The sequence below is a fragment of the Eleutherodactylus coqui genome, chromosome 4 (assembly GCF_035609145.1).
Source record: "Eleutherodactylus coqui strain aEleCoq1 chromosome 4, aEleCoq1.hap1, whole genome shotgun sequence".
Taxonomy (NCBI): Eukaryota; Metazoa; Chordata; class Amphibia; order Anura; family Eleutherodactylidae; genus Eleutherodactylus; species Eleutherodactylus coqui.
In genome coordinates, this window is record NC_089840.1 from 233,142,729 (window position 1) to 233,162,408 (window position 19,680).

At 45.5% G+C, this 19,680-nt stretch overlaps 1 protein-coding gene across 3 annotated transcripts in view; it reads left to right on the forward strand.

The window, feature by feature from the left end:
• The window catches only part of WDR11 (WD repeat domain 11), a 120,548-nt gene extending 101,547 nt beyond the window's left edge, over positions 1-19,001 (forward strand). For all 3 annotated transcript variants that reach the window (XM_066600851.1, XM_066600852.1, XM_066600853.1), the window contains exons 21-29: positions 3-65; positions 440-505; positions 1,812-1,959; positions 3,930-4,025; positions 5,852-6,017; positions 6,257-6,354; positions 8,539-8,684; positions 11,947-12,026; positions 17,116-19,001. In XM_066600851.1, the coding sequence (XP_066456948.1) occupies positions 3-65; positions 440-505; positions 1,812-1,959; positions 3,930-4,025; positions 5,852-6,017; positions 6,257-6,354; positions 8,539-8,684; positions 11,947-12,026; positions 17,116-17,270 (1,018 nt within the window). In that variant the 3' untranslated portion in view covers positions 17,271-19,001. The remainder of the gene's footprint in view (positions 1-2; positions 66-439; positions 506-1,811; positions 1,960-3,929; positions 4,026-5,851; positions 6,018-6,256; positions 6,355-8,538; positions 8,685-11,946; positions 12,027-17,115) is intronic.
• The last annotated feature ends 679 nt before the right edge of the window (positions 19,002-19,680 follow it).

The following is a 19,680-nucleotide window of genomic DNA, read 5'->3' on the forward strand; positions in this document are numbered from 1 at the left end:
AGTGACTACGCAGAGCACGATGACATCAAGAACCTGATCCAGCAGCAAGTCAACGCATTGACCAAGTGAGTCTCGCCACATAGAAAGTGAAGGGCAAAATGTGCAATTCTGGGAATATACATTGTGTTTCTAGCATAACTTATTGTAGCAATGAGAGGGTGCACTATGATACCCAAATATATGGGTCCAATAGAGGTTGTATTCCTTCTGTTTGCATGGGATTACACACACACAATTGGGCTCTGTGTCTGAGATGGGGAAGTTGGACTGTGTGCCCCCTGACGGGCAAGGGCTGAAGGGAATGGTGTTATGGAATATGTTGGAACTATATAAGTAATGGGAAATCATAATCCCTCATTAGTCACATGAGATAAATAATGGTTAGTAGCATAATAAACCTTAGTGCAACATATGGTAACTATTGAACTTACCTCCACAGTGATATCAAGGATCTCCTTCTGGACCCCGAATTCACCCTCCTGCAGAGGTGTCTGCTGGTTGCAAGGTATAATAAGACATGTCTGGCTGTGAACGTTTATGTATTTGAGCTGTAGGATATTTCTTACAGGAACACTAAACCTTGACATGAATGATTAAAGTGAACAGAAATCTAGTTTTCGGCATAGAATGGAAACAGTTTTGTAGAAATCTGCAGAGAATACAGGGGATCATTTTCTGCTGATCTCTGCCATTTTTGACGGAAAAGCAGCTCAGGGGAGGGGCTTATTGATCCTTCTACCATAGAGAGGGCAGAGGGGGGAGGATCCTGCTGCAGCCCCACTCACAGAATAGTGTGGAAGGGTTGGGACATACGAGTCCTGACATCCATAAAGAACATTTTATTACTTATGTCTGTTATTATTGTAATCTGAGAGCCAATAGGATGAAAGGAATGAAGATGATCAAGAACGGAATTGCTAGATTTGTTTCTGCTTGGTGTTCCTTTTAAGGTTGGGTAGCTGGGGTGTTTTTAGATGACGCCGGGGGAGGTGAGTAATGATTTTTTTTTTGATACTTTCTTTTTTTTGTATTACCGGCGTATAAGACGACCCCCCCGACTTCAGAGCAGATTTTTGGGGGTTCAAAAGTCGTCTTATACACCGGTATATACGGTAATTAGAAAAACGCCCTGGACAACCTCTTTAAAATGAGTCCTATCTCATAGCTATGGCCATACACCTGAGATATCTGTGCCCTCAACAGCCACCAGGTATTTCTTATTCTAGTAACTCTCTCCCTGTAAACACACATGTAAATCCTGTTCCAAATGTAACAAGTCTGACGAAGGGTCCATAGAAGATCTGAAAGCTTGCAATAACATCATGTATTTTTGTTAGCCATTAAAAGGTGGTAAATCTACGAGATTACTTGGTTTCTCTTACTGAAAACAATCACCAAATGTTACTCCCAGAATGTTGAAGATCTAGCTGCTGTGATCACTACCAATCACTAGAACAGGATCCCCCAGTCCCCAATAGGTCCGAGCAAAAAATTGCTTTTGTGTACATGAACCCATTTAAGTGAATAGGCTCTTTACTCATGCCAGTTCTATCCACATCGCTTTGGACGGAACGCCATGAGTTTCTCGCCTGTTTACATACAGCCTTACGTACACCGATGTGTTGGTAGCATTAGATCAGGATTGTCTTTCTTGATCCCAAGCTTTCTCTACATAAGACTGTACAACCCCATTAACATCTAGACTATGAGTAGCATTTTCACATTTGCAGAGCATTAGTGTTGTTTGTAAAGACACATTTAACTGGATGTTTCTGTCTCTTTTATGTTTTTATGATTTTTCCCTTCTGCAGGTTATATGGCGATGAGTCTGAGCTTCACTTTTGGATTGTGGCTTCACATTACCTTCAGGTTTTCCAAAGTGAAGCGCCTCATGTCAGCATTTCAGCAAACCCCTTGGACATCTGTTACGACCTACTATGTGAGAATTCCTACTTCCAGGTAATACAGCTAGAAAATCAAGCAAAAATGGGAAATGCAGGATGTATGCAGGCTGAGAGACTCGGACTCGGACTCGGGCTAGTCATCTCTTTCTGGAAGTGTTCATGCTAATTACAACATAGAAATGGCAGTAAAAAGATAATTTGGTAAAGCATAAATGTAATACACATGGCTGATGTGTTATGGAGATGGGAACCAGAGGCGCAGCTAGAGATCTGGCAAGGGCTGAAGTCAGACGGTACATTACAAATGTAACAGAACATTTTCCAGATTACTGTGCCACCTAAATACACGGACTCCACTTCTAAGACTACTTAAGGGGAAATATCTAATGTTGCTGGCATGGGGGTGGCTCAAGGGGACAACAGAGCTAAAGAGGGCCCTGATTAATCTACTCTCTGCAGAATATAGTACTCCATATTCACCCATGTCCACCTATATTGCAGTAGTGGCAAGAAGTATCCCCTCTGTACGATGCCCATCATTGTCTCCTTAGCGCTTGCATATCTCCCGACCCACATCGGGGCCAGTTCTCACCCTGGGAACTGCAGCGTAGAGATACAGGCAGCACGATGAGGACATCCCACCAGTCTGCATCTGGAGATGTGGGCACTTCAACATCTGCTTCAAATCGCAGTCCCACTTAGGGCGGATTTGAGTTGCGCAATCCGCACGGGTCACCCAATCGGAAGATCCGCAATTCAAAGTACCGATAGGGAAGCATTGGCATCTGCAACTGAATTTAAGCATGCCGATTTGATTTGCGAACCATTTGGTGCAGAAAACAAACCGCAGCATGCTCCATTTTAGTGCGGATTCTGTGCAGATGGGCTCAATAGAAGTCAATGGGTACGGACGATCCGCAGTGCATCCTCAAATACAGTTGCGGATGCACTGCGGATTGGGAGGTGGGGTTGCAGATATTATTTTTTTTTTTTTTTGTGCGGATGATCTACAGTGCATCTGCTTACATATGTGCGTAAAAAAATTGCATCTGCGATCGCCGGCAAGCATTTGAAAATAACTTCCGCACTGATACACAAGTCTTTCGTTATGGAAATCCACATGCGCTGTGGACGTGAGGCCTTAATTGACTTGGGATCCAGGACCATTAGGCCTCATGTCCACGGCACACACGGACTCTGAGTGTGGATTCCTGCACAGAATCCACCCACGGCCATGGACCGTTTTCTTCCCTGTCTGGATGCAGTGTGGATCTCCTGCGTCCTGGCCGGATCTTCTTTCTTCTGCACGCCAGATGCGTGCGGGCGCACCCGTGCATGCGCAGTCCTTTTTAAAAAAAAATGTAATCAAAATCTCCTGCTTCCCTGCGGATCCGCAGCACGTCCACAGTGTCAGCTGTGGGGGTGCCGCGGATCGGACGGCTTCCATTGACTTCAATGGAAGCCTTCCGTGCAGGATCCACAGAAAATGGAGCATGCTGCGATTCTTTTTTTTTTTTTTTTTAACATCCGCATGCTTTTAATTGCTTTGCGGATGCTAATGCATCCCTATGAGCGGCTTGATTTGCGGATCTCCCGCGTATCAAATCCACCCATGGACATTGGGCTTATGAGTACACAGAGCTCTAATGGTCCAATGAGATTATGTTGTATGTGAGTATAAAAATTGTGTAACTGAACATATCACCAATTCCTGAGGTTGCTGTCACTGCTGTCAGCATAGGAAGCAGAAAGCACTGGTGCTCGGGTTATTATTGCAGGCACTGCTCCATTGAATTCAATGGGTGCTGTGCCTGCAGTACCAACCCGGGTCGCTGCTGTATGGTTAGCACTTTGTTTTCTGCCCTGACCTCAATGACAGCAGCCTCAGGAATCAGCTGATTGGCGAGGAGCCACTGCTCGGATCCCTGCCAATCATCTATTGATGGACCTGTCGGCTATCACTAAAACAAATGACATAAATCCTAGAATATTACCATTTGTCATTACCTCCTTTTTTACCTGCAGAAATTCCAGTTGGATAGAATTTGTCTACAAGAGGTGAAGCGTTCAAGCTATGACCATACGAGGAAATGTGCGGACCAGCTGCTTCTCTTAGGGCAGGTACATATAGAGTATGGGGGGAGACTTTGATAGACCAATAAGTAGTTTGTAGCAGGGTAATACAGTAGTGTTATGTTTTAATATATGAATAAGTTATGATGAAACTATGAGTTTATCACCAGGATGTACTGGGAAACTGCTGCCCCGTTTCCCTGAAAATAAGACCTACCCCCAAATAAGCCCTAGTCTAATTTTTGGGAAAGCTTGAAATATAAGCCCTAGTTACACTACATAAAAAAATAATACATTACCTAACAGGCTGGGTCCAGGTCCCCCTCACTTCTCTCTAGAGGTTCGGCATGGTTCTCGCAGTCCTCAGCTGCTCGTACAGCATCACTTCCTGGTTACAGGATTCATAAATCCCACCTCAGCCAATCAATGCAGCGTCGGATAAACTAATCACAGCCATCACATTGGTTCATCCAGCGCTGCATTGATTGGCTGAGCAGTGGTTTAAGAACCAATCACAGTCATCGCTTTCTGGAGGCTGGATTTATGAATCCCGTAACCAGGAAGTGGTGATGTATGAGCGTCTGAGGACTGCGGGAAGAACGTCGGAGCTGTGGAGAGCAGTAGGAGGGACCTGGACTGAGCCTGCTAGGTAAGCATAATAAGAGACAGGGTCTTATTTTCTGGGGAAACATGGTACTAGTACTATCCTACCAAAAGCATTTGGACACCCTAAGGGATCATTCACACAGGGGTCCGCATTTTTCAGTCCGTGAATACTCAGAGTACTTGGTGACTGAAAATTGCCTATTCCCTTCTGCATTTTTTGCACGAGTAAATACACAGCGTATCTATGAACCCCAAAAAATACACAGAAGGGCCATTGTTTTGATGTGCAAATACACAGTGAATCTGTTTGGAGGACGCATGGGTAAAGCCTATTGCTTGAGTGTGTTGTGCCAACAGTTAAGTACAGTGGTGGTTCCGTTATGGTCTGGGGATGTTTTACGTGGCATGGTCTCAGTCCGTTGGTTGCAGTGGCAAAAAGAGGGAGGTGGATCTTGTCATTCTAGACAATAATGTGCTGCCAACAATGTGTTAGTACTCTGGGAATGGTCAGCCATACTTCCAACAAGACAACGCACCTTGTCCCAAACCAACGCTGTTTTGCGTTGGTTTGAGGATATAGATGTTCCACGATTGGACTGGCTGCACACAGTCCTGACCTGAACCTTATTGAATATCTTTGGGACGAATTGGAACATCAGGTTAGGGAATATGAACAGCGTCCATCGTCTTTGAGAGAACTCGCCAAGAGTTTGCAGGGTGAATGGAGGGAAATACCAGCTAAAAATATATGAAGACATTAGTAGAAAGTGTGCCATGGAGAGTATCCAACATGATTAGGGACAAGGAGTCCCCAGTAAGTATTAAAATATGGAAATGAACACTACTTTTGATTCTTGGGTCCAATTACTTTTGGTAAGATAGTGTATTTTAGCTGTTGGCATTTATCACATGTCCAAAGGATAAGTGATAAACATTAGATTGTTTGGGGGTATGTCCAATTCGACATCCACTGATTTGCTAGAGAGAACCCCAAACCCTTATCTCTCCCCACCAGCAGAGTTACATCTGCTCCATACATCTCTATAGGAGGTGCGGATGCAACTTAGTGAGGCCGCTCAGCAGGTTCCATAAAATTGTATGGACCAGCAGTGAACATGCCTGGCCTCCATTCCATTGAACCACTCCCATGGATATGTGATAGTGACTGTTAAAGGCAGTATTCCAGTTTTTAACATCTGTGTCTGCACTGTGTACATGGCCCCTTTTGCGTTATTTCTTGTCTTTGAACATATGTATGTATTCTATAGACAGACCGAGCTGTACAACTACTGCTAGAAACCAGTGCTGACAACCCACAGTATTACTGCGACTCCTTGAAGGCATGCCTCGTTACCACAGTCACGTCCTCCGGGCCCTCCCAGAGCACTATTAAGTTAGTAGCAACTAACATGATCGCCAACGGGAAGCTGGCAGGTGGGTAGATAATGTCGATGACAAGAACCAAGTGAATGAATGGTAAATTCTTAAAGCATGAATGGGGTGGCGGCGCTCACATGCGACCACCATTGTATTTGTTCTGGGGCATCCTGAAACCTCAGATAGGAGTCCCAACAATTGGGCTTCCATCAATCAGTAAATTATCCCATATCCTATATGCTGGGGATAGCTTGTTTTCATTGAACAGCCCCTTTACCCGTTTTTCTTTTGCACAGAGGGGGTGCAGCTGCTCTGCCTGATAGACAAGGCTGCAGACGCCTGCCGCTACCTGCAAACGTATAACGAGTGGAACCATGCAGCCTGGCTGGCAAAGGTGAGTATTGCGGATGAGACCAGTACATTTATTGGGGAACAGGGTTATATATAATATTGGGTTGTTGTCCGGCATCAAAAAAGTGTCGTTATTAAGGGCTCAATATCTGCACCTCGAAGGAACTAACTGTGATCCGATTCTAGTTTAGCAAAACCGCAGGTTTTTCGAGCATTTCGGCCATGTTACACACATTAAAATACACTTCTATCACGGCTTGGCCGCAGTAGTATTGCTTCTTGATGCTACATTGTAGGGCTCTGTTGTCCACTCACTGTGGGTCACTTATCCATAATGCAAATGGAAAGCTGAAACAATACCTCTGCAGCGCCACCTATTGGAAGCAACATTCCTGCAAGGCGATGTCAGACTATTTGAACAAGCCTTGTAACAAAGACTGGGAATTGTAAGCCAAAGCCAGAATAACCATACACAGACAGCAGTTTCGGGGTTTGCACACATCAGTGTGCAAGAGGTTTCTGATTTGGCTAGTGAGAGGCCTTTAGACGTGAGTCAGGAAGGGTATAGTTTCTCCTTAAGGAGGGCAACCTGAAGGTATGCAAGGAAACTTATGGTTGGCCTTCTAAGTCTCCTCACACACCTAAGTGCTCTCCTTAAGGAGAAACGATACCCTTCCTGACTTGTCCATAATGGCAAAGTATTCTGCTACTGTCCCTGCGGCCTAATTAAAACATGGGTAGCACAGTTGTGCACATGAAACCTAGACTGCAGAACATGGAAGCCCTGTACCATAATCCATATCCGGGTCTATTTCCCCATAAATGTGTACCTGTAACTTACAGTATGCAGTGGAGCACGCTTTAGGTTTTCTCCACTGGATTTCTTAAGGAATCCGGAAGGAAACAAAATACGCTGTATGCTTCCATATAAAATCTGAGGCACATGTAGATACAGTAAGGACCCATTAACTTGTACGCCAAGGTTGTATGTAGCTTTAATATTGCCGTGTGTATGAGGGCTTATACCCAACATAAAAAAACGAACAGGGAACGGCAACTTTAAGATAAATTCACACATGGCAGTTTTGTTGCAGAAACTTTGGCGACTGTTCTGTCCATCTGAAATCCATTGACTTGCTGCTTAAACATCCCCAATCAGATTAATGGAACTGATTTTCAATTGCAGAATTTCTGCAGCATGAACCCTTTAGGGGCGATCCCATGCCAAATCATCACGGCTCCCAACCCGACCGTCTCAGATTTTCATGAAATTTGGTAGAATGGTAGAGGGCATAAAGTAACTTTCAGATGTAATATTTGGTATTCAGCAGGATTGCAAACATGAGGAAATTGTAAAATGTATGCTTACGAGGTCCAGCAGAATAAATTGCTTCTAATTACAGAAGAACTTTCACCTGGAGCATCTCTAAGCTAATGGAGCACACTGATCATTAAAAAATGTTTTATAATAAAATTACATTCTTGATTTCAAGGTCACATGATGTGAACCTTGACCTCGACTATTCCCCATAAAACTGAATGTACACTTTTTTAGATAAAGTATATAATACATGTAAATTAAATCCCTCCTTGGCCAAAGTGTCATTTTGGGATGGCTTTGGGAACAGGAGTATAGAAAAATATTTAAAGGGGTTGCCCTACCACTTAAAATTGCTTCCCAACCACTGTGTCCTTCCTGGTTGCTGCTTACCAGGACATGTGACTTGCTGCAGCCAATCACTGGCTGTAAAAGGTCACATTATACCATGGATCACTGAGGGCTAAAATGTAACATTTGTAAGTTAGGGTCCTTTTATGTGGAGTGAGAAAGTGTTCGGATGTGCCGCCAGTTTACATCTCTTAAATTTAATTTGTTTGATTGTTCAGTTCACATTCTGTGTACCAAAATGATTGCTGTTCACACACAACAAGTTGTGAAGGAGCAAAAGATTATTTTTATGCTTGCATAAAGTGAATGACGAACGTGAGTGAATTATCACTGGATTCTGCAAATTTGAATGATGATTGTTTAGGGTAAAAGGGCCCTTAGTTTATACCATATAGCGTGCAGAGTTTTGATAAAAACACCACTGCGCCCAAAAACACTACCGCTTCCCAAACTCTATGTAGCAGGTGTTCCCAGATTTCACTATAGAATTTAATGTCTGCCTGCAGCGGACGGTGCGTGCAAGTCCAGCCTCACAATGTTCACCTACTTCTCTATCAGGTGCGACTGAATCCGGAGGAATGTGCGGAGGTCATGAAGCGTTGGGTTGACCATCTCTGCTCACCACATATCAACCAGAAATACAAAGCCATCCTTGTTCTCCTCTCCCTCGGCTGCTTCAGGAAAGTCGTTGTGATGTTACACAGGTAACGGCGGAGTGCTTGTAGATCTACCGTGTTACACAGGTAACGGCGGAGGGCTTGCAGGTCTACCGTGTTACACAGGTAACAGCGGAGTGCTTGTCGATCTACCGTGTTACACAGGTAACAGCTGAGTGCTTGCAAATCTACCGTGTTACACAGGTAACGGCGGAGGGCTTGCAGATCTACCATGTTACACAGGTAACGGCGGAGGGCTTGTAGATCTACCGTGTTACACAGGTAACGGCGGAGTGCTTGCAGATCTACCATGTTACACAGGTAACGGCGGAGTGCTTGCAGATCTACCGTGTTACACAGGTAACGGCGGAGTGCTTGTAGATCTACCGTGTTACACAGGTAACGGCGGAGTGCTTGTAGATCTACCGTGTTACACAGGTAACGGTGGAGGGCTTGTGGATCAACCGTGTTACACAGGTAACGGCGGAGTGCTTGTAGATCGACTGTGTTACACAAGTAACGGCGGAATGCTTGCAGATCGACCGTGCTACACAGGTAACGGCGGAGTGCTTGCAGATCGACCGTGTTACACAGGTAACGGCGGAGTGCTTGCAGATCGACCGTGTTACACAGGTAACGGCGGAGTGCTTGCAGATCGACCGTGTTACACAGGTAACGGCGGAGTGCTTGTCGATCGACCGTGTTACACAGGTAACGGCGGAGTGCTTGTCGATCGACCGTGTTACACAGGTAACGGCGGAGTGCTTGTCGATCGACCGTGTTACACAGGTAACGGGGGAGTGCTTGTCGATCGACCGTGTTACACAGGTAACGGCGGAGTGCTTGTAGATCTACCGTGTTACACAGGTAATGGCGGAGGGCTTGTAGATCTACCGTGTTACACAGGTAATGGCGGAGGGCTTGTAGATCTACCGTGTTACACAGGTAACGGCGGAGTGCTTGTAGATCTACCGTGTTACACAGGTAATGGTGGAGGGCTTGTGGATCGACCGTGTTACACAGGTAACGGCGGAGTGCTTGTAGATCGACTGTGTTACACAAGTAACGGTGGAATGCTTGCAGATCGACCGTGTTACACAGGTAACGGCGGAGTGCTTGCAGATCGACCGTGTTACACAGGTAACGGCGGAGTGCTTGTCAATCGACCGTGTTACACAGGTAACGGCGGAGTGCTTGTCGATCGACCGTGTTACACAGGTAACGGCGGAGTGCTTGCAGATCGACCGTGTTACACAGGTAACGGCGGAGTGCTTGTCAATCGACCGTGTTACACAGGTAACGGCGGAGTGCTTGTCGATCGACCGTGTTACACAGGTAATGGCGGAGTGCTTGTCGATCGACCGTGTTACACAGGTAACGGCGGAGTGCTTGTCGATCGACCGTGTTACACAGGTAACGGCGGAGTGCTTGTAGATCTACCGTGTTACACAGGTAACGGGGGAGTGCTTGTCGATCGACCGTGTTACACAGGTAACGGGGGAGTGCTTGTCGATCGACCGTGTTACACAGGTAACGGCGGAGTGCTTGCCGATCGACCGTGTTGCACAGTCATCCTTGTCCATATCTTAGAAGTGATTCCTGAGTTATGCTGTACCCTACACAATAGAGCAAGAGCCCAACCCTAGAGAAACTGTTATTAACCCCTTGCTAACCTTGATCATAGCTGGCTTTATCCCCTTCACTGCCCTTTTTTCTGTTTAAACTTGGACATGTCTTATAGTCTAGATGTCTTTTAACCCTTTCCAATTCACTGTCTGACCTCTGAAGACATTATGATTTAGAGCTGTACAGCTCCGATGTTGGAAGACGTCCGCCGGGGTTCTCTTACTGTATATTGCCAGCCTCTCTGTTGTCGGAGCCTATCTAACGTGTCACCTCATGCAGTACTGGCTTTAACCAGCATATAGTGCTGTTGTATAATGGCAGAAAAAGAGTAAGCCCCCTAGGAAAACCAGGATACAAATTGGATTGGAAAGGGTTAAATCCCAGGCAGAGCTGAAATCTGTGGCTTCTACTATTTTTCCGCCACTAGATTGTATTGTGTATTTCTTATCCCACTCTGCTTATAGGGGTTTTCTGCCCTCTTTTTCATTGATGACCTATCCTTTGGGTCTGCCGTGCGGGACCCCCGTCCACCAGCTGATTGTCTAGCCTGCTGTCCAGTTCAGCAGGGCTGGATGTTGGCAAAGGCAGACAGGGGAGGAAAGGGCGTACATTGGCTTTACTCCCATTGGAATCAGTGGGCGAGCCACGCTGCTACAGCACTTTCTGCTCCTCTCCTGATCATAACTGGATGTAATGGCCTGACCAGCAGAATGTGCTATAGCAGTGCTGTTCTTTCTTTGATTTCAATGGGAGTGAAGCTGGTGCATGCACTTCCTGTGCTGATGCCCAACCACCACGTCCGGCCGGCTGTCAGGCATCATGGCCTGTTAATGGTTTAGCAGGCACAGCTCTGTACATTTTGCAACAACTGTGCCAAGTAATGTAAGTTACCGCTACTCAGTCCCATTCAAGTAAATGGGTCTGAGTTGTAATTCCAGGCACAGCTGCCATACAATGTACAGAGCTATGTCTGCTAAACAATTAAGAGGCTGCCATTGCTTACCCAAGCATCTCAGTCCTTTCAGTAAGCTGGTTGGTGGGCTTGTGAGTTTGACCCCCACTATCTGATATTGATGACCTAGCTAAGTTGGCTGTTTTTTTTTATGCAGTTTTTCGAACCAAAGCCAGAAATGGATCCAAGCGGAAGGATAAATCAAAGTTCTTCCTTTTACATCCCCTATCCTTATAGATCTATAGTCACTACTGATTTAGGCTCAACGTGTATGAAAACGGCTGCAAAAACGTCTGTGTGAAAATGCCTTTAATTTTTGGAAGCCCAAGTAAATGGGTTTTCTGAAATCCACCTGGATATGAGAAAACCCCTTTAAGGGTGCATTCACACATAGCTGATTTGGTGCAGATTTGAATTCAAATTGAAAGGGTTAAATCTGTCGTGGATCCGTGACAAAACTTGCAGCAAATGGTATGGATTTGCTGCAGAAAATCTTCTGCCACAGTGCCACTCCTGGCCACAGACTATGTCGGGTACTGCAACACAGTCATTGTCACTTGAGTAAGGTTTTGGTGTAAGTATTGAATCCAGTTGGCTTTGGAGTGTTACGTTTCTGCGTCGTCCCGCCATAGCAGCGGGAGAACAACAGGTTATGGAAGTCTGACCCTGATGTCTGCTTTCCAGAGGATTTTACTGCTTCTTTAGTCAAAGAATGTTTTCATTATCTTTCAGCATGAGGTGTTTTGATCGTGCAGCCTTGTTTTTGGAAGCCTGTCTGAAGAACTCAGCAATTGAGATCAGCGATGAGACCAATATCCTTTTTATCTCTTCCTAACGGTATCTCCGAACCTTCCTCGTGGCTCGGTAAATTAGTATGGAAACAGAGTCTTGTTTTCAGCAGTCTACATATTTGGCTTCGGCCTTGGGGATAGTGTTTGCAGTTCGGCTCTGTTCACAGTGGTGTTCTTCACAACCAGAACAGTGCGGTCTGCAGCGCTATTCCTAATGGACCCTATTAGAAATCAATGGGACATGTCAAGATTCTTTAGAAAAGAGATCTGTTCTAGCTGTGTAGGAACAGAAGCCGTGCGGCAAGTATGATCAGAGACCAAACAGTAGGCCGGGAACCATTGTCCCTGTGTACTCAGTATGTTTCTACAGATGTTCCATTTATTTTGATTGTGTTATTGTAAATGGGTATGACTAGTTATGTTACATCATTTGTCCAGTTTCTGTCCTTTATCTAAGGCTGACATGTATCAGAGACTACAGCGCTGATCTATATTAAAAATGTGTATCAATTGTCCTGCCCTCCCCCCCCCCCCCCCCCCCCTCCCATCACCGCACTCGGATTTTACGGAAATTTAAATCCTTTACCTCCATTTACACTTTGCATAGATATAAAGGATTTTCCAGGACTAAACAATTGATGACCTGTCCTCAGGATAGGCCATTGATTAGCGAGCCTGCTGCTAGGAATTGAAGCAATAGCAATGCTCTAGAGAGCACGGCGGCCACTTCAGTCCATACTGGGCACAGGACTGTACATTGTACATGGTATAGCAGCTCACTTGAATGAGACTGAGCTACTCAGAGGCCATGTGACTAATAAATGTGATGTCATAGGCCTGAGAAGAGGCCGCGGCTCTCACGTAAGAGCTGCTTCCTCTTCAGTCAGCTGGGATCCTGAGAAGCGGACACCACCAATCAATTATGTTGTACTATTTTGAGGATAGATCATTAATAGTTTAGTCCTGAAAATCCCCTTTAAAAGGGTTGTCCCAAAATATTAAGTCATCCCTATTTTCAGGATAGCGGATACGTATCTGATCGGTTGGGGTCCCCCACTGATTACGAGAACAGAAGTTCCACATCCACCTCTAGGAATAGCAAAGCATGGGCGCTGCTGCTCCGTTCATCTCTAGGGGGCTGCCGAGCAGAAGCCATGTACAGAGTCAGTCCCTTAGAGATGATTTTTTTTTTTTTTTACTGTTTGTGCACATTGTCCCTTAAAAACTGGAAAAAGTGACAAAAATGTATTTAAAAAAAGCCCTCTATGTCTTGAGTAAATACCGACTAAATAATTTTCACTGACCAAGGAAGAAAAAGAAAAAAAATAGGGCCGTAAAATCCCTCTAAAGTGTATTCTAGGTCCAAAGCACTCCGCTTTAAGGGGTTAAACAGAACACAATCTTGCTGCCAAGGTTCCTGAAATCTCTGAGTTTAGTGAATAAAGCAGCGCCGGATTGATGTGTGTGAACAGGTACCGTAGACATCCATATATCCGCTCTGTCTCCAAGCGGTCGGCGCCGGGCCGGACTGGAACATAATGGGGCTAAAGACCTTCGTGTGTCAGAAGAACATTACTGTAGTAAACCTCATCCTCATAAGTAGTTACATGAAACGGAAGATTAAAGCTCATCTACAAGTGTTTACTGGCTGACTTCACAAAGCAAAACTATTGTGTATTAACCCCTTAGTGACGGCCTGTACGCCTTTTTACTGACCTCAGTAAAGGGCATCAAACCTGCATATATATCTGTTTAAGGCAGTGGCCTGACTGACTACTGACAGCCAGGCTCCTGCTCTAACTGCCAGGAGAGGAGAAACCTCAGATCCTGGCAGTTCAACCCTTACATAGCCTCTGACGCATGTAAGCAGATAACGGGGGAAGGGGCTCAACAGTTTGGGGGGGGGGGGGGGGTTTATAGGCCGGCTGACCACACGAACAAGTCGGATTCCACATGCAGGAGTCTGCAGCAGAATCTGACCCTGTTGCCAGCCGGCGTCTGCATGTACCTGTCATTTTGTTTCTTCATCTGTACTGCGGATGGACCTGGCGCCGCAGCAAGCTGTCGAATATGCGCAGTACAGATTATTTTTTTTTCATTATTATTTTTTTTAAAACACTGTTTCTCCCGCGTCATTGCCAAGCGATGATGCGGATTCCAAAACCTTTCCGCAGTGTTAATTGTGGCAGGACTGCAGGTTGCATGGCTTCCATTGACTTCAGTGGAAGCCATCCGCGCAGAAACCGCTCAAAAATAGAGCATCCTGCGATTATATTTTTTTTTCCCCTCTGCAAGCGGAAAAACCGCAATTGATTTCCGCTCGTGTGCAGGAAAAAGCGCTTTTCTATAGCAAGCTATGGATGGTATTTGCTGCTGAACCCGGAGGTGGACGCCCACTCTGGATTCCACAATGCAAATCCGGTCGTGTGCCGCCAGCCTTATATATATATATATTTTTTTTAATTGTTCAAAAGTAGTAAAAAATGTAAAAAAATCTATAAAAACATGATATAGTAAGGGCTTATTCAGACGACCGTATATCGTCCGCGTATCCACGCCGGCCGATATACGGCGTACCGGGAGTTGGCTCCGCCCCGTCACGCTCCTCCCATTGCAAATAGTGCCGAGGGGTGGAGAGGGGGCAGGAGCTCAGTGCACTGCTCCCGACTCTTCCAGCCTCCTCCCCCTGCAAAGAGGGACGCCGTATATCGGCCAGCGTGAATACCCAGCCGTTATACGTTCGTCTGAATAAGCCCTAATTGTGCTGATCCAGACATTAGAAAGTTATCATGTTATATTTGCCGATTTGTCTTTTTTGTTTTTTACAGCATCCACCAAACAATAGCGGAATTTCTGGATATTTTTTCCATCTCCTCACCCCCTCCCTCCCCTCCAAAATAAATAAATAAAAAAATTATAAAAGACACGCGATATATTACCCCAGACTGGTGCCATTAAAAAAATACTTGACCAAAAAAAAAGTCCTCATACGGCTGTCAACGAGTTCTGCTCTTGCAGCGCAGCCGTGTTACAGCAGCTTGTAAGTGCAATTAGATGATCATAGCCGACACTTGGTAAAGCAACCACTCTAAGCTTTCTCCACACAATCTGGGAGATTTGAGAAACTGTCTAAAACAAAAACTCTGTTGCCCATAACAACCAATCACGGCTCGGCTTTCTTATTCCACTCTTAAAAATGTAATCTGACCTGTGATTGGTTGCTATGGGCAATATAAACCGTTTTTTTTCCTCTTTTTAAACTATTTCATCAATCTGTGGGCTTATTCACACATCCATAAATTGGTTGGGTTTTCACGCCCGGCCGATATATGGTGTCCCTCTCTGCGGGGGGAGGAGGCGGGCCGGGCTGGGAGCAGTGCACTGAGCTCCCGCCCCCTCTCCCTAGGGAAAATGTATGAGTTTTTCATGATGTTTTTTGGAGTTAAAGCCAAAAGTAAATTCAAATAGAATGGCAAATATAGAAGGACGACTTCTACTTTTCCTTCCTCCTAGATCCACTTCTGTATCAAAATCTGTGTGAAACCACCGTTGGGGCTCACACCCACTTGCATTTTTTTAACACAATTGTCAATGGGACTTTCTAATGTTAAGAACGCCTCACAAGTTTGTACTTTGCGATTTTTCTGCAATGCGTATTTAACATTAGAAAGTCCCATTGACAATCGTGTGGAAAAAAACGCAGCGATATCGCAGCGTTAAGAAAAACGCCAGTGTGTGGGAGCCCTAAAAGGGGTATTCCCATCTCAGCAGGTAACCCGTATCCTGTAGATAGAGGATAACTTTGTTGATTGCGGAGATCTGACAACTCAGACCCCTGCTGATCGCTAGATTTTCCCGATGCATGCCAAATTTTCGACAATGGTGATTACATATACGTGTGCTACTGCTCCATTCATTTCAAAGGGACCGCTGGAGATAGCAGAGCTCAAGTGCTCAGTAATCTCTGGCAGTCCCATTCATCCATGGAGAGGGAATAATTTGCTGAGATGGGAATACTTCTTTAAAGGAGGTGTCCAGGATACTAAAAACATGGCTACTTCCTTATCTTCACGTGTCATATGGGGTACTGCAGCTCAGCCACTTTCACTTCAAAGGTGCATAGTGGAAAAACCGGCGCAACCGATGGGCAGTTGGGGGCAGAGGCGTAACTTGAAGCTTCTGGGCCCTAATGCAAAACCTGTAACAGGGCCCCCAACTATAATGTTTTATTCATTGTACTGGGCTCCCTATATGGAGAAGAGAGGCCTTATGGGTCCCCTAAGGCTCCTGGGCCTGGATGCAACTGCATCCCCTGCATCCTCTATAGTTACGCCCCTGGTTGGGGGGTGTTTTTGGATGAAAGCAGCCATGTTTTTTTTTCTAGAACTAAACACCCCCTTTAAGGCTGCAGTCACACGGGCAGTAAATTCTGCGGAATAGCTGCAGCGGGACCGCATGGAAATTTCCATGGCAGAAAGGCAACTTCAAAACCTGCGAATTTTGAAGTGGCTCTGAGGCCTGTATTCCGTTGTGGCCATACTTTCCCAGCAAGGAGAGATGGCCGCAGCAGAAACGGCGATACAATTGACAAGCCGTGGCTGTAAATTCCACGCGCCATGTAAGCTTCAGCGCGGCTTGGCCGCAGCACGTGGATGAGATTTTTGCAAAGCCTGTCCACTGTGCTGCTTGTGTTTGGTTTGAAGATTGTCAACGGATCTTCCGTACAGAAAGTCTGCACGGAAATTCCGTGTCATTTCTGCCCAGTGTGAACTCAGCCAAACTTTTTTTTTTTTTTTTCCAAACCTGGCTAGTCATTTTTCGGTGTGTATTTATTTATTTATTTTTTTTACTCCCCTCGTTCTCACTTTTTTACTATGGTGTTTTTTTATTTTTATTTTTTTTTTATAAAGAAGCCTATACAAAAATGCTGACAAAGTGGAATTTACTTTGCTCATCTTTAATGTTGTCTGTAGTTGTCTGCTAACGCAGCTGAATGATGGCTTCCCTTCTCAGGTCTGTAATGAACGTGATAACAGAGTGTGGAGGTACTGATAAGTAGTGCGCAGGTACTTCATCATTTACGGGTGGCTTTTCCTTAACCCCGTCTCACATAAACTGATCTCCGCAGTCTTTGTAGATTACGCACGCACACTCCGCTCTTTAGGTTTCACCCAGGGAGCCCTGCGATTTGCCCTGAAGGCAGGCGATGCCGGAGCGGAGTTGGTGACGGAGCTTCAAAACAACAAATCCGAGGATGAAAAATGAGGCAAATTATTGATTCACTGCACATCTTCTGATAACGAGAGAATGAAGAAAAGATGGAAGGAGGCTGCTAAGAACTACAGCAGATGATTGCACTCAATATATGCTCTGCTATTCGCTTTTCTCCAGCGGTGGACATGGAGCATCTCCGTATAGTCCCATGAGACATTCCATTATCACCTCCTTACTGTACAGATTATGCTGCAATATATAAAAAATGAGTAATTCGGGGCTGTTACATCACAGAGCTAACACAATCTGGTTCAGCCCTGTGCAGGTTGGGTCCTTACAGGTTATCTGATTTTCCGTAAAGGTAGAGATGAGTGGAAGTTATGGGTTTATGTCAATTTGGAAAAACAGTATTCATGTAATGTATATAAAATCTGTCAAGATTATTATAAAGTAAGCTTTACCAGCGAGGTGTGAGAGGATGGTAGTGCAGAAAATAATGCAGAGTGGAGGAGAGATGTCCTTCTATTCTATTATGAAGCTCTGCGGAGGAGGGTCTTATAGGAGGCACATTGTGGAGCAGGCCTATCCTGTCCCGGATTGGTAGTTATAATTGTGCTATCATATATTGTACAGCTACTTTCCTGACCTCGGGCAACGTGGGCTTTTATATGGGCCACTTCTTCAGCTCTAGTGATGAGCGAGTATACTCGCTAAGGGCAATTGCTCGAGCGAGCATTGCCCTTAGCGAGTACCTGCCCGCTCGAGACAAAAGGTTCGGGTGCCGGCTGCGGGGGACAGCGGGGAGGAACGGAGGGGAGATCTCTCTCTCCCTCTCTTCCCCCCGCTCCCTCCTGCTGACTGCCGCTACTCACCGCTCCCCCGTGCTGACACTCGAACCTTTTGTCTCGAGCGGGCAGGTACTCGCTAAGGGCAATGCTCGCTCATCTCTATTCAGCTCCGATAATACATAAAACGCCATAAAGTCTATCTGGGCTTTGTACATCTTTGCAGCCAATTTCATTGTCCCAAAGCATCTCAAATGAAAAAAGAGGACATTTTGTAATACACAATTTTGTTTCCTTTGCGCCTCTGTGTTACATTGTAACAAACTACAACCGCGGTGTAGTGTGACTCTATTATCCTGTTCCCATGCCGACAATGAAGAGACCCCATCTAGTAGCACGTTGGATTAGCTTTGGCCTTCAGAACTGCAGCAGGTCATTGTGGCATCCATTCCACTAGGTGTTAAATCATGGTATTGGCCCTTATGGACGGGAAGCTTCTTGTAATTGTCGAAGATGGAGCTGCTGACGTGTTCTGACCAGCTGATGGGAAGAGTTCTTCGATTCATGCTGCTTATGTCAAAGTCTGACCTCCCGTTAGCACGGTGCAACAGAATCTGGATTCATATGATCAGTTGATGCTTTTCCACGGCTCAGTGATCCAATTCTTGCTCTCTTTTACCCACAGAAGGTTTGTCTTTCAGGTTCCATTACACAAGAAGGGGACCCAAACTGGTCAACTGCTGTTGTATCCCATCTGTGCTAAGAAACAATGAGTTTTGCATTAGGATTTGAGATGAGCGAGTATACTTGCTAAGGCTAACTACTCGAGCGAGTAGTGCCTTAGCCGAGTATCTCCCCGCTCGTCTCTAAAGATTCGGGGGCCGGCGGGGGAGAGCGGGGAGGAACGGAGGGGAGATCTCTCTCTCCCTCTCTCCCCCCTGCTTCTCCCTGCAACTCACCTGTCACCGGCGCCGGCCCCCCGAATCTTTAGAAACGAGCGGGGAGATACTCTGCTAAGACACTACTCGCTCGAGTAATGTGCCTTAGCGAGTATACTTGCTCATCTCTAATTAGGATACATTCGTTGGAAAACCAGCGTTGTATGTGGCTGCCGTTTGACTATGCATCGCCTGTTTGTCAGTACAGTTTCTTGACCTCCTCCTCTGATCCCGTTTCATTGATGACTCTCTTACTGGATGTTTCCTCTCAAGCACACCATTCTTAGTGTATTCTCCATACCGTTGCATGAGAAGACCCCACAGGGTTGGCAGTAAAATCCTGGCTTCGGCCAGTCTAGCTGACCATACCTTGTTGGAAGTCGCTCAGATCGCTCGTTTTTTGTTTTTTCCCTCCCCCTTCTAGTCTGACTTCATGCTCGCACTGATCTATGGAAAACCTGATTTCCTGTTGTGCTTCAAGGCGATGTGTCTAATTTCCATACAGCATGGAAGTATGACAGCAGAATCAGACTACATGGGGTTTGTTTGTAGTCTGTTACCATGGAGACACAGGAGCTGCAGAGAAAAATAATAGGAAATTGTACATCAAGACTATTTGCAAAAATGCTTCATGTTAGATGCATTGGAAAATGACAATAAATTGGCTGTGAAGGGGAGGGGAACATGCCTTTAAATATATGTTGCCCTGCTACCTGGAGATGTTTTTATAGCAAAGAC